Raw genomic sequence first — 15,420 nt, 5'->3', positions numbered from 1 at the left:
AAGCAATTCTCCTCTGCCTCATCGTCTCTGTTGTACATTTCTTTATTTTTTTTGTCAAGATTTCTTCTTTAACATGTTCGTTTGCTTAAGATTGAAGCTGTTGGAGTTGTGTTTGGAAATCCCCCCCCCTCTCCAATGGCAATTTTACACTTCTGTTAATAAGGAAATAAGTGGTGAAGAATAATAATGGTGCAATTGATCCTGAAAGGCAAATTTTCAAATAAACGGAAGTAGACGTTCAAATGATCCATGAATGTCAATAACACTTTCTTGGCACTTGTAACGAAGATGAAAAATGTTGAGGATCAATGGTCTTCTTCTTCTCAACTCAACTCAGTCTTACCATTTGGATCTTTTTTCTCCATTCAGCTATATTCAATGCCATATTTGTTACTAGACCTAGGATATGCATGTCTTTTTCTACTCAATGATAAGGTATAACTATTTTGTCCCTGGTGTCTGATTGAAACAATTCAGTTGCCCTTACCAAATTCTATGTTGTTTTCTGTTCTTATCTTGTGGCAGTGACATATTGCTGAGTTTTGGTCTATATAACACCCTTTGAAGATTTATCCCATTCAACAGGATCGTGGTTCATAAAAGAAGCTGATTTCGGGAAGTCTAGTTATCATCTGACAAGAAGTTTGGGAAAACTTATTGAGGTTGATTGTATTAGGGTTCTGATCCAATAGAAGGGTGAGAGTAAAACATGGGTCAATTATGCGATTTCTGTGGGGAGCAACGATCGATGGTATACTGCCGGTCTGATGCTGCTTGCCTATGTTTGTCCTGTGACCGGAATGTCCACTCTGCAAATGCTCTTTCTAGACGCCATTTAAGGACCCTTCTATGTGAAAGATGCAATTCTCAATCTGCCACAGTTAGGTGTCTTGAAGAGAAGATATCACTTTGTCAAAATTGCGATTGGAATGGGCATGGCAGCTCAACCTTGGGTACAACACATAAGAGGCAGACAATCAACTGTTACTCAGGGTGCCCTTCTGCAGCAGAACTTTCTAAGATCTGGTCATTTATTCTGGAGTTCCCATCTACAGATGATTCTAATTGTGAAAAGAAAATGGCTTTAATGAGCATCGACGAGGACAACGCCAGTAGTTGTTGGGGGCCTACCGAAAATATCAGCACTATAGACCTTGCTGATGCAAGCAGAATGAAAGATGTGGAAGGTGTTGATAAGTCTGGTATGTGGGTGGGATCCTCTTCAGTGCCTGCACCGGATCCCATGCCATGCTGTGTAGATCAGCCATCTGGATCTGTGGATCCAATCACAACCAAGGTGACTTATCATTTTGAAATATTTTTTATTAACATGTTCAAAGACTTTCATGTTGGAAATCTTAGAGACTGATTGCGTTGGCTGAGAACAGTCTACCAACAACACAGTGATACACTTTGCAAACATGCAGGGATATGGGACCTCCATCCAATTTGGTTTCCATGGAAGAGCTCTCCGATGCTGGGGCTTTTTACATGACCATAACTATTCCTTCTATAAAACATTTTTCTCTGCGTTTGGCCTTCTCTTTTCAAATTGTCTTAAAGGTCCAATCTATTCAGTGGTTGCATGAGAGACAGGAATCTGTTGTACATTCGGCAGGCTCTTCTCTTACCACTCATTCTGTCTCCCCCTCTTCTATGTTAATTTTCTTCACTTTTAATTGGTTTTATAGGTTTGGACAGAAATCTTTCAGTTTGGCTCTGTTTATGTTGTTCCAATCCCTGCCTGTGTCTGCATTGGGATGTTGTCATTGGTAGACTGCCACAATATTCTACTAGTTAAATGCCTAACTATGTTTTTCTGCATATATTTTTTGTGTTTCCTGCTACAACTTCTCTGCAATTGCATTTGCCTGCTTAAATCTTACTGATGCTCTTAGTGATGTAGATAAATAGCATGGTGATAAAAAAAATAATGATAATGCTTTTGAAATTAGTTGTCTTGATGGAAAACAACCACAGGAACCAGTAATGTTGCAGATCATAGAAATATTACTTCCATTTCTGATGTGATTTGTTTAGTTTCATATATTTTACAGATATATTTTCATAGGTTTGACAGACAGATTCTGGATATGTCTTTGTGTTTACTTATTGGTCTTAGTTTCATAGTTTTCACTGAAATCTTACTTTCCCAAATATGCACCTTTAGTTTTGCTGGATTCTAAGTTATCCCAGAATTCTCCATCGGAATCTTGAAGTCCTGAATGTGTTGTGATTAGGCATATCACTAATGATGTGATAGTCACATTGACAACCTCTCCTGAGGAGGTTGCTAAATTGAATGTTTTCTTATACCGATACACGGGTGTGTTCACTGCTGCAATCAATTTTTCTTTACTGGATGCAGTTTAAAGTGAGGTATAACTGTGTTGTAGTAGAGGGCAGGCCTTGGTGTAACGGTAAGGTTGCTCCATTGTGACCAAATGGTCACAGGTTCAAGTCTGGAAACAGCCTCTGTTTGAAACAGGGGTAAGGCTGCCTACATTATGACCCTCCCCAGACCCCACTGTGGAGGGAGCCTTGCGCACTGGGTACGCCCTTTTTGTTTATTTTTTATAAATGTATTGTAGTTGTTAAACTTGAGAAAGATAAGAAAGGAGGTAATAATGTTGCACACCTATGGTTAATTCTTCTATTTAGTTTAATGCAAGTAAGAAATTTCTTTTTTGCTTTCCACTTCTATCAGTTTTGAAGCTTTTAAACCCCCTCCTCCAGTCCCACCCCCCAAAACCATTTCTCACTTGTAAAAGTTATTCTGTTATTTGATCTGCAGTTGAGCTGCCCTGGAACAAAGATCCTTGGAGTCTGTGAAGATGATGATCTTTATGAAGATTTCAGTGTGGATGATGTTGATATGAACTTTGAGAACTATGAAGAACTCTTTGGTATGTTCCAAAATAATTCAGAAAAGATTTTTGAGAATGGTGGGATTGATACCTTGTTTGGGACAAAGGACATGTCTGCTGCAGATTCCAACAGTCAGGGTGAATTTGTGACACAGGTTTTTTCTTAGTCATTCTTCTATTGTGGGTTTTGTGTCTTTCCTTATAATCTTATGGTTGAATAAACTCTCTCTTAATTTATTACTTCTGGTTTGCAAAATTACTTTTAAGTGCTAGGGTTTTGCTTTCATGGTTATGTTCCACTGTACTACATGTCTGTGAACTTTTTTTTCCTGGGGTAGCTCTAGAATGTTCTTCTACCAACTTTCAAAAGTAAAACCTTTTCATTTTTTGGGGGTGCTAAAACTGTTTCAAGTCCAATCTATTCTTTGGTAGGAATTCAAGTTCATTCTTGAACAGCAGGAAAAGGTTCTTACTCTGCCTATGATGATTTTTTTCACCATTTTGACTCACCAAAATTTTGTACATTCGGTAAGACGCTGAGAAAGTGTAAATTTGTAATTATATCATCTTGGAAAACATTTCAAACATTACGGACTAGAAAAAAGAACGAATGAAATGATTTCATTCCATTTGGTTTCCAAATGCGATCTTGATGGCCGTGAGAGAGGCATAATGTGTTTCAAAGAAATTTTAGTTAGGTGGAGTATAATTTCTAATTCCCCCTTCCCAACAAAAGGGGGGGTTGGTTAAGAAGGAATTGAGTTGGTTATTGACGAATACTTTATCCCTGTGCAAATATTGCCTACCAACAGGTGATAAGTCTACTAGGAGAGGTCTTGATTAAGAAGGCAACCCAACCCAAATGATAATAGTTTTTGGATAAGTTAAATTTGTTTTTGACAGTCAAATAACTACCAGATGCAGAGCATGATCCCACTCATGTGCATGCTGCATTCTTCTGGTTCCCCAAGGAAATGATTTCCTGTACCTGTGGATGCAAATATTCTTATCAAATACCTGGGATCTATTATCCTTGCATTCCCTCTGCACGAAATATGCCTCTTCGCACTGTATATGCAACTCCCCTCTTTTTCCCCCTATACTTGAGCACTTGTAAGTTAAACCATAGATAGTTTAGATTGTGATTTATGCCCCACAACCCCCCCCCCCGGTGGGTGCCATAAAAAAGAAAGGAAAAAGCATTTCTTATCAGATGGATATATTGACCATAGGGATCTTTATCTGTATGCCATTTTTACGTGAACATAATATGGTTTCATATATACCTTGATCAGTCAGTAGTTGATGAGTATCTTGCTCTGTCTCTTACATCTGACATTCGTATTGTGTAATTCCTCACTTTTGCCAAATGATTTAGGATTTAGTATCTCTTGTTCCAGGGGTCTTTGGCTGGACAGATCAAAGCACTGCAGCCAGAATGTAGCAATGCAGCGTCTGCTGATTCCATAATCAGCAGCAAAACTGAACCTAACCTCTGTTTTTCTTCAAGGCAAGCCCATTCAAGCCTCTCGCTTTCATTTTCTGGCTTGACTGGAGAAAGTAGTGGTGGAGATTACCAAGACTGTGGCGTATCATCAATGATTTTAATGGGTGAGCCTCCATGGCTTCCTCCCTGTCAAGAGAATTCATTCCCATCAGCTAGCAGGGACAGTGCTGTCATGCGTTACAAGGCCAAGAGGAATAGTAGGAGGTAAATGTTTCCGCAAAGTATTTTCATTAACATACTTAACCACTTTCAGCAATTTTCCGTCCAATTTCCTTTATTCACTGAAGCAATTAAGTTGATATTAAAAGGGTAGTTTCTAGTGTATGCTTGTGTTCTATCTAAAATTTAAAATAACTCTTTTCTTCTATTTTCCTCCCCCCTTTAATTTCGTGGGTTTGTCCATCTTGCTTGCATCCCTCTTGCGAAATGAACTAACATAATTGGCAGTCTTTGATATACATCCATACGCATATGTGGGCATTAATATTCAATAGATTTCCTCTCTGGAGTTCCATGTGATGAAAGAGATTTTATATAGTTCCTTCTACTGTCAAACAGGTTTGAGAAGCAGATCAGGTATGCCTCTCGCAAGGCCAGGGCCGATGTAAGAAGGCGTGTGAAGGGCCGGTTTGTTAAGGCAGGCGATGCCTATGACTATGACCCATTGTGCCAAACCAGAAGCTTCTGAGAGTACAGTTTTAAACCATAGGTTATAGAAAGAAAAAGGCTGCTTTAAGATCAACTTTGGAAAATTCCAAATTGATTGTATTTGAGTGATTTGATCTGTTCCCTTTTTTTTTGCAATGACAAATTATACCCTTGTTTCACAGCAGCGCAGGGTTGTCATCTGTAAAATAATTTATCATCGAGGGGTAAAGGAAAGGCTGATTTAGGAGGTTAGTTCTGATTCTGAAGCTCAAATAATGAGAGTTCAGGTGGAATTTTGGAATGCTTCACCAGCAACAACCGGTGGATTGTGATGTCTTCTGATCACAACACTGAATGTTACTCTCCTGCCTCTGTTCAACTAGTCCCATGGTTGCCGTTTCTCTTACCTTTTTGAGGCATGAATACATGTTTTACCCTTTCTAGGAACGGGAAAAAACATCTCATGTCTCCCCCTCTCCCCCCTCCCCCTCCCCCCCCCCCCAACACCCAAAAAAATTCAATGTCGATGTGCTTGTGTACATTTCATCTCTGGTTTTATAATTTTTCCCCCTTGTGGATATACTTGAGAGGATCATCAACCGTGGCAACATGGGTGGTGATACATTACTTTGGGGTCAAGCAGAAAAACATTACTATTACGCTTCTTGTTTTTTGGGGGTTAGGGGGCGGGCGGTTGGTCCGTGATGTGTAGCAGCAGGTTATCTATGTACTCAATATAATTTGTTGATATTGGAGGATATCCCATGTAAAGAAGAAAAGGGATGTAAAAAAGAGTTGTAGCTTTTTCATTTGGATTTGTAGAATGTAAATTGGCCTTGGAGGACTGCCTTGAAATGTTGTATTCTTATTATTATTGTCAGTTATGTGAATTCCTCTAGCTACCTGAAGCTGTTTCTCACCTTTAGTTACTAGCAATTTTGCATACTTCTTAGCAAATGGAATGATTGCAAATTTTTTATGGACAACACAAGGTTATATTTACTAGTACCTTCTTAGCACTCTACAGCAAATGCATCTTTGGGCTGCCTAGTTGCAGAGAGATGATTTTATGTCATGTCATCAGATGATCTGGCTTCAGTGGATCAAGTGGTTGCTGAAGGTCTGCAAATTGAATAACATGGGCTGGTGCCGCTGTGGGGAAGTGTTTCAAGATTTGGGATCGGTCTGATCCTGATTCCGGATGATCTGGCTCGTCTGATCCTTTTATAAAAAAGAACCCTAAATGACATTAGGCAGCGTTTTAAGAATTGGCATTGAATAGACCAACACCAATCCTGATTCTGGCTGACCGAACCAAACCGGATCCCGATTCCATGTTTTAAACCCTGCTGTTTGTAGAACCTCTCAATTATGGTTTCATTTTATCTATCCGACAGATGTTAGGCAACGCTGCTGAACCCCAAGGAGACTTTTCATTCAAGAGGGCTTGACAGGGTTTAACCATCTAAAAGCCTTCTAAAAGAAGGAATTGTTTAGGCAGCATTCACTGAACTCCCATCATATAAGTTAAGCACCAAACAGAAGCCTAATGTGAGAGGAGCTACCAAACTCATAGCATATCACATGGCATGACCTAATCAAAATTTCCTTGTAACCTGGGAGATTTCCTCGCTGTAACTTCAATTAAATTTGTCACTATCATCAAAGTTTAAAACAAATGAGTTATTTAATTGAAGCAAGCAATTAGGTCTTCCATTGCCAGTAAGCAAGCAACAGTCTTCCCTACTAGTTCTCTTCAACTTTGTAATGGTTCTGATACCAACGGAGACTACCGGACTTCATAGGCATGGATCTTTGCCCTCTCAATTACGCTCACTTGAAGATAACAAAAGAGATCTAAAATACACAATAGAAGTGGGGTAGGCTTGCTTCATTGTGTATGCTCGTGAGATGAAACAACTGTAACAGATTCTGAATTGGGTCGAGCTGATTCACATTCGAGGTGGGGGAGGAACAAGGTTTTAAAAGACAGAATCAGCCTCTGAATCAGGTCCAGCCAATTCCGATACGGATTTGGTTAAAAAAAAAATTTGGCTGACATCTATACAAAAGCTGCCAGTATTGACCACGCACGGGCAAAACCCTGGAAAAGTTGGAAGGAGAGGCCAATTCAAATTAGATGGAAATCAAGATCGATCGCTGCCATTTCCTATCCGAATCAGCCAATTCAAAAGATCCAAATCTGATTTTTAAATCTAGCAATTTGAGGTTGAGACAACTTTTAACGGACTCCCTAACAAGGAGGAGGACACTGTCGGTAACGTGTATGACGATTTGGCCCAAATGAATCACTTTTCCAGACATCCATCCTGGAGAATCCGCTTGACTGACCTTTATCGAGAGTTTTGCATTTATAAGGAATTAGAACATTACATTTGGAATGATAAAGGGAAAGATGAAGCTCCCAACACTATTGAGGCCCACCAACTCACCAGCTTCAGAACAATTCTCAACTTGCAGAACTAAAGATGGTTTGCTTTTGAAGGATCATCAAAAATTGTTCAGTAACCAACCTGCTCATATTCACTGGTAGTGCCTTCTTATCAGCAATGGTCACAGAATCACAGATTGGCCATTGTTGAGGAAGACTGAAGAAGAATGACAATACTACAATGTACTGCAACCAAATTGCTCCATTTCTTCTTTCCCAAAAAATAAATGTTCTATTCTTCGGTTCTTTCACATCGTGGATTCTTAGCACGGTTGAGGAGCCAACAAAAAATGAGAAAATCAAAAGATTTATTAGCAGAGTTGGGCAAAGGGAGAGAATTCCAACAGCCTCAGCTCTATTGTAGTGGACCTATATGCCGACATGGATATTTTTTTCCAGACAAACACGAGACATCCATGACTCTAATCAAATTTATTCTTTGCGGTTGCAAGTTGCAACAATGTAGATACTTTGATACAGGAAGGGTGGAGAAAAAATATTACACAACTGACTAGAGAGCTGCTTTATAGTCCATTCATCTTCTCCTCTCTTCCCTATAAGGCCCCTCGTTTTCTTGATCCTTCAAGAGGCCCAGAAATGCAAGAAAGCCAAAAAAGAAAAATCCTCCCTTCCAACCTCCTCCACCGCCACCTCCACCGCCACCACCATCGTCATCACGAGGTGGTAATCCAGTCCCCCCATCATCAAGCTCCGGTGATTTTTCCTTGCCTGAAAAGCCATCGAATTGTTAACTTTATGTAGAGAAAAAAAAAACTTGAAAACAAGAAAGTTAGGTTCTAGTCAGGATGCAAGCTTAGGAACCAAATATATGCACATATATGGCCTTAATGCCAGTCAATTGGAAGCTTAATCTATTGTTCTCCATCTCTGAATGAAATAGAATATATTCTATAGTGCAGTTATTGGGGGAAAAAAAAGCTGTGATGCATCCCTGAAACTTGTTTGCAGGACAGAAAACTACCTCATTCATATCTGCAAGAAAGTCGATTAGATGCATGGAAGAAGATTAAGCTACTAGAACTAGCACCAATTTAGTCATACAATAACAAAAAAAAGGGGCACATTTCACACCAAACGTCATCCTACACATTCCAATACTCATTGTCTAAAATCGATGTGGCACCATATAGAATAGAAAATTTGTTTCATTAAATCCACATCATTGAATTGCAGTCACCTTGAATGGGAGCATTGGTAATTACTGATGTTGGTGCCTGGCGTGTAACAGTCTGGGTTTGCTCTGCACCACACTTCGCGTTCTGCATGGAAATAAAGCGAACTCAGTCCTCAAAAAATACCTGAACACTCCTAAAATATCTTTCAAGAAACAAAACCCTCCTTTCTCTCTCACCCTTATCCATAAATCATAAACAGTACTCCTTGATATGTACTTTGCATGCTTCAATTCTAAAGCTCATTATTTTCTACAGCTTCCATGTCATTCCTTGAAATTATCAAATCTTATAACTGGGTTATTGATGCAGTAGCACTTGACTGGTTGGACCAGCATGACAGGCTTTGGAAAACCAAACCCAGACGGAACCGGTCCAACCCAAATTTTTTTGTCTAATAAGGATTGGAACTTGGAAGTAGTTTAATTGATTTTTATGAATTTTATTTGCTTGGGGTAGGATACGTAGGAATAGACTAGTAATTTTGAACTCTATTTAAGTTTTATAGTAGGAACAGGAGAAATAGTTTTATTGCAAGTTTCAGTTTTATATTTTAATTAGGACTCTTTTGATTTCTGCCCATTTAAACATTGTAATCAAACAATGGAAACACAGATTTGAAAATAGAAAAGTGTTGATTGCTCTATGTGAGTGTGACGATTATGTGATCCTTCTCTCCCTTACAACTCCGAGAGACTATCTCAGATGTCTTCCCCTCTCTAACTGGCCCTCCACCAGTTATACAGTAGATGCCAGGTGATATCAGTACAATACCTGTGTACCCCAGATGTTCTTTTAAAATTGTAGCTTAAGAATAAAAATAATAATGATAATAATAATATTAAGGCAACAGGTTCTGTGCACCTAGCACAGTTGAGCATGGACAGTGGAATGGGGATAATAGGGGGTCGAAATAACCAAACCCCCCCAGTTAACGAACTGTAACCCACCCCCTTATACGGCTGTGCATGAAACCACACCCTAATAATAATAAATTTCCAAATGAATATCAGTTAAACAAAACTAAATTAAGTTCGATTCCTAATAAATTTTTGTATTAAATCTCTCTTCAATTTCTTTATTTATTTTAAAATTTTCCATTGTAACTCAAACATTTGCAATGAAGGACCACAACCAAGTGCTAGGAATTTTTCTCTCAAGGGAATCCAGTTTCTCATTGCCCTTTTCTGTGCTCCGTGTCACCTTTCTTACTGCTGTTTAGATGGGGTGCAGAAAAGCATTTCAAGGGTAATTTGGTGAACACGGTTGAATCCTACTGAACTAGCACATTTACAAAATACCATTATCCCTTTCAGATCTTCTGGCAGGAACATCACAGAACGTAATAAAAAAGGGACAAGTGATACACATTTTTACTTGCCCCCCACAGCCAACCTCTACGCAATGAACATAATAAAAAAGGGACAACAAGTGATACACATTGTAACTCAAACATTTGCAATGAAGGACCCACTTGGAAATCAGTATGCTGTGAGGAATCAGGAGGTCTCACAACATTATGGCCCACATATAATATCAGGGATACACATGAAAACTAAAATATTGTGTTTTAAGTGGCAAATGCTGATGAAGCCACAGACAATTCCAAAATTGTGGCATATAACGAAATTCTTTCTACAACCCAAAAGCCTATATTGACTTTATTTACTTCCTCAACTAAAGTTCCACAAAAATGACAAAAGACTTTCACCAGATTTTAAGCTCTTTCCTCTTATAGCCTCACTTTTGATTTGGGTTCTTTTAATCCTTTTAGGGTATCAGTATTCTTTTGAGAATAACTAAGGTTCAACAAAGTAGAGCATGCAGCCAGTGGAAGGAAGACGAGGAGCATTCAACTCACCAAAGCAGCTGCACATATTACTGTGGCAGACTGCAATCGAATAAAATCTGAGATGGGCTTTCTGCTTTGAAAACATGGAGATCGTGTAACATGCTTCACTAGACCAGATTGAGCAAATTGAAGTTTTCCACCATGCACATCTGTTTTGCCTGAGAAAAAACAACATTAGCAAGCAAACTTAACTGAAATTTTAAAAAAGTTTCCTAACCAAAACCCTAAATACAACAATCTTTAAAATGAAGGTGAAAATACATTACTCGAACAAGGATGAGAAAGAGATCTAGGCTATGAGAGAAGTTATATTTGCTTTTTCTGACATACAAGTTTAGGAAGCAGACTGAAATAAACATAAGCAAGTGCTACCAAATCAAAACAATAGCACAATATTTCAAATTAAGTAGCAGCTACAGCAACGAAGGGGCAACTTGGGCTGCCCTATGAGAAATCTGGGGCCAATTTTAACTACATATTGCCACCCCTTGGGCGTGGCCCTAAAAAAACTCGTCAATTGGCAAAACGAGCCCGGCAATATTGTCCCCCCTAACAGCAGGCAGGACATAGTTCATTCAAAGCACGAGAAAGAGATTTGGCTTAAAAGGTATGGGAAGCCATACTTGCACCGCCCAATTTAATAGCAGATCCTCAGAGAATGTTTATATTATGTCTTATTCCTGACACAACTAAAAAGACGACTTAAAAAAATAAAAAAAATAAAAACCAAAAGAGGAAGAAGAAGATCAGCAAGTGTTTTTGGAGACTTGGAGTCGGCCAAACAAGCCAATGTTTTTAATTCACCACATATATAAGGGAGATCAAAGCATGATATCCCTCATAACTGAGAAAACTACAGCCCCTTCACCAATCATGTGAACAATAAATAATTCAGAATGGTATTCAATACAACTAGTAATTGACCCAAATTACCATACAAAAACACAAAATTCAGAATTTCCACTAAGCATAACCTGATAAAACTGAAATCACTATACCAAATGAGATCATAATAGGCAGAAATATTATAATGTAGTAGATTTAAAAACCAAACTGTCAGTACGAAAGATATCTTGAATCCAGACAATAATAGCCCTTCCAAAATAGTTCACCAAACTGGTCTTTTGCAATTTCCAAGGTGCCAGAAGAGAACAGATGACCGGAAATAACCCGATAAATTTTGATTTCCCCCCCCCCATGAACTTCTTGAATATCTATTTTCCATGAACAAATGAGCTTATAAAATGTTTGTGTTTCATAAACCTCTCCCGAGTGGCCCTATTCGGGGCTTTGCACACTATTCCAATAGTTTCTCATAAATGACTAAAACCGACAGACTAAATTTCCGCTCACATCAAGAGTGACATTAAATTTACTAGACTATATAAATCATAGGAGGTGGTAATATTGGGTTTACTTTAGTAAATCTTAACTGAAACCTCATACTTTAAATTAGCAAACTTCAGTGGAAATGTTGAACTAATTAGAACACTTCTACCGAAGTTTAATGCCATCAAGGATCATAGTTATCAAGGCGTCATAGCGTCCAGGCTCCTTGGTCGCCTTGGATGCCTTGGGCGCCATGGCGGTGTCGCCTTAAATTTTGACCATCTAAAACGCCATGGCCGCCTTCCCGCCTTGATAACTATGTCAAGGATTCCATGTAAAACCTCAGATTAGTAATCTTTTCTATCCATTAGAAGTAGATTGAATATACTATCCCAGCATAAGAGGATTGTACCTAGGACATCAGCATCGTCTACCAACTTATAAAGCCACCAAAATGCCCCCTATCTTACAAATAGACATACAGATCAAGATAGAACCTACTAAAGCTCAAGTTGGTACAGGAAGGATTTTTCAACATATCAAATACATTGAAAGTTCCTCTACAATATAAAATGATAAAATGTCTTCGATATATTTATGGTGAACAGAACGCCTTACATAGGACATATGGGTGTACCATGAGTATACCATGAACAATAGACATCAAAAAAGAAAATTCTTAACGATAGGCTCTAAGTTTGTCTAGGCCTCTCACTTTTTTAAGCAGTGTTTGTCCTTTTTAAAATTATAGTAGGTCTAGAAATCTCTTATTCTATGTATAAGGTGAACCTTAATGTGTCAAGCATACTCATCTTAAATCCTCATAGAAGGTTATCTTACTTTTGCAGTGTAAATTGGTGCTTATCTATCATTCTCTCGAAGTCTCATCTAAAAAGTCCAACCTATCCATAACTTTTCATGGATTTCAATAATTCTGTAGAGCTTCCAGATAATTTAGTTCTAGATTGGAAGCGATCCAACTAGAAACCAATAACCAGGATCTGCTACGAACTGGTAAATTCAGCTAGGTCAAAATAGGGTTTTTAGGTCGAATTAGGGTTAGGGTTTGGTAGGACCTAGTGTTTGATGGGTTTGGTTATGTTGATGTAGGGGAGTCTATCTGTGAAAGTTACGTTAAGTTTTAATGGTGGAAAGTGTGCTGGAATTGAATTGGCAGCAAATTAAAGTTGGGTTTCTGGGTTTTTGAAAAGAAGAAGATGAAGGAATCTAGGGTTCTTAATGGTCAGAAAGGGCTGCTACTACGTTGTTAAGGGAAGAAATCAGATTGATGGAAGGGGAGGAAAGAGAGATGAGATCAACCTTCTTGGGAGGAAGAAGAGAGAAGAAGAGAAGAAATCAGGTTTGGGATGTCAATCCCGTATGCATTGCTCAACATCATCAAAACTCTTAGAAAAAACTCATATTCTTTACTCAAATCATCTCTAATTGATGGGGGGGATGTATATATAGACCTTCTAAATTCCTAATTTGACTCATAAAAGGACTCTTAATCACTCTAATACACTCAATAAAGTAAATAAACTCAAAACGGAATTCTATCTAACTATTAAGTATTCTAATCTAATTCAAACTCTCAATTTAACTACTAATCCCGTGCACTAACATTACCCCCACTTTATGGGCCAATTACATCAATAAACCCAAAAATAAGAAGCCTGAGGCCTAGAGAACCCAACGATGAGCCAAAATAAAGTCTTTTTAGGCACAATTGACCCAATTGGACAATCTTAACTGCATCACCAGACTTCCATCAACCTCCATGAAGTACCTCCACTTCCATGGAGAATTGAGAACAGAAGGTCAGACTAACAGCAAAAACTAGAACTTTGGCTTTCCTTTCATAGAATATTCCAATAAACTCTTGCCAATCTCATTACACCAGGGAGATATTCTAGCATTTCACTTTCCTGAAACCAAACAATAAATTTTCAGGATTCAAGTTCCAGGATGGTTTGGCTAGAAGTATTTAACGTTTGGTTCCACCCAGCACAACTCTGCAACACTTTTCACACTTGGAAGCAGATGTACAAGAACTTCAGTTTAATTAATTATTAAAAATTAATAATAAAATGTACATCATATTAAAATGATACATTAAGATGAGTATGAGTTGGATTACTGGGCAGAGAGTTGCCACATAGAAAAGTGACAGAGAGAACATGTCGATCCTATCTATGCTGCCACAAACTTTTCCCCATCATACAAGCAGATTCTGCTTGGCACATCCAACCAGCACCGCAAGCGACTTTCTCATCGTTGTTATTGATGTTTAAATTTGTTTCTCACAGTTGAGCATAATGGGAAGGCTCAATTATAAAATACATTCTTAACTGCTCAAAATAGAATGTAATTAACTGTATGTAAGACGTGTCCTTGATTCCTCATAATCTGCTGGCAAAATGTGCTCTATGAAAAGGGCAACCAATCCTCATCATAAAAATGGTGATTATAACTTTAAAGAAAAAATAAGGCATGTTATAGAGGCAGTAGGGTGGGGGAAGAGAACTAAATAATATCTATGGCTCAGTTTCCCCATAGCCCCTGAATAAAACAATAAGAAGTTTTAGGAAATACATAAATGTACCTGGAGATGCCTTAGATGTAATAGTAAGCGGCACAATAGCAGTCAACGAAGACATCTTGCTTGTAATGAAGAGGATAACCTGAAATTTTAACCGCTCTGCATTAAAACATGATCTCAGAAAGGTAAAATATTTAGACATAAAGACATTCAATGAAAACAATGAATGTTGTTAAGGAACTATGTAGCAAAATAGTGAAGAAATAAAAGGGGGGGGGGGGGGAATGAACGTAGAGTGCCCCTATGAAGTAAGGCTTCTTTTAAAGAAGCTTTCTCGCAAGACTAGAGCAGAAAAGAAGAAATTCCATGGGAAAACCCATGGCAACTACCGACCATATCTATATGCGATCTGATTTTCCATTAAAAGCTGAAACCAACTTACTTTCAACCCACCCCAGCTAATTAAGCGGTCATAAGCACATCTAAACTAGCCCAAAACTTGAAAAAATTCAAGAAACTTAATCAATAGACAAGTTTAGTGATCCCAAATCAAACTTTTATCAACCATCTACCATCCCAAAAATAAATTTCTAAGTACCAAGTACCAGGGATTAGCAAGCAAAATATAAACATCCGGCAACTGGGTCCTCGTCATTCACAATAGCCCATGATTGAATATAGTGATAAAAAAAAGGGGTATGGATATGTACGGGTACTAAACAGGCATGGAATTCAAAAATACTTTAAAAAATTATGACTCCTGTTTAAAAAATTGGGAGCAAAATTACAAGCATATATTCAATATGCAACAGGTAAGTACATCAATCAATGAACATAATAATAGCATCTAAAATAAATTTATCAGAATGAAGAAGAAAACAGGGGGTAGTAGATACCACTAAGGCTTTAACAGAATAAAGGTTTACTGACAAAATCAGATCAGCCTAAATTAGGGTCAAGTTATCCTCTTGGTCTGATCTACCAAACAAACTAGATAATTTAGTTCCCTTACACAGAAAACAGGGGGCAG

General features: G+C 38.2%; 2 protein-coding genes across 4 annotated transcripts; one reads left to right on the top strand and one right to left on the bottom strand.

Annotated features, from left to right (window-relative positions):
• The first annotated feature begins 504 nt into the window (after positions 1-504).
• LOC122642525 (zinc finger protein CONSTANS-LIKE 9-like) lies at positions 505-5,233 on the top strand. Of its 2 annotated transcripts, none has more exons than XM_043836027.1 (4): positions 505-1,297; positions 2,795-3,022; positions 4,286-4,578; positions 4,933-5,233. In XM_043836027.1, the coding sequence occupies exons 1-4, from the start codon at positions 710-712 to the stop codon at positions 5,060-5,062; spliced, it is 1,239 nt and encodes a 412-aa protein (XP_043691962.1). In that variant the 5' UTR covers positions 505-709; the 3' UTR covers positions 5,063-5,233. The 2 variants fall into 2 exon arrangements, with proteins under 2 accessions (XP_043691962.1, XP_043691961.1); XM_043836026.1 differs by having other exon boundaries at positions 4,268-4,578.
• A 2,692-nt stretch (positions 5,234-7,925) lies between these two features.
• On the bottom strand, positions 7,926-14,532 carry LOC122642526 (protein FERTILITY RESTORER RF2, mitochondrial). 2 transcript variants are annotated; one of them, XM_043836029.1, is made up of 4 exons: positions 14,454-14,532; positions 10,529-10,677; positions 8,673-8,754; positions 7,926-8,203 (listed from the first exon to the last, which is right to left on the bottom strand). In XM_043836029.1, the coding sequence occupies exons 1-4, from the start codon at positions 14,506-14,508 to the stop codon at positions 8,010-8,012; spliced, it is 480 nt and encodes a 159-aa protein (XP_043691964.1). In that variant the 5' UTR covers positions 14,509-14,532; the 3' UTR covers positions 7,926-8,009. The 2 variants fall into 2 exon arrangements, with proteins under 2 accessions (XP_043691964.1, XP_043691965.1); XM_043836030.1 differs by having other exon boundaries at positions 10,529-10,668.
• Positions 14,533-15,420: the final 888 nt, after the last annotated feature.

Source organism: Telopea speciosissima, chromosome 10, assembly GCF_018873765.1.
Source record: "Telopea speciosissima isolate NSW1024214 ecotype Mountain lineage chromosome 10, Tspe_v1, whole genome shotgun sequence".
Classification (NCBI taxonomy): Eukaryota; Viridiplantae; Streptophyta; class Magnoliopsida; order Proteales; family Proteaceae; genus Telopea; species Telopea speciosissima.
Note: the sequence above shows the minus strand (reverse complement) of the source record. Positions and strands in the feature narration are given on the sequence as shown.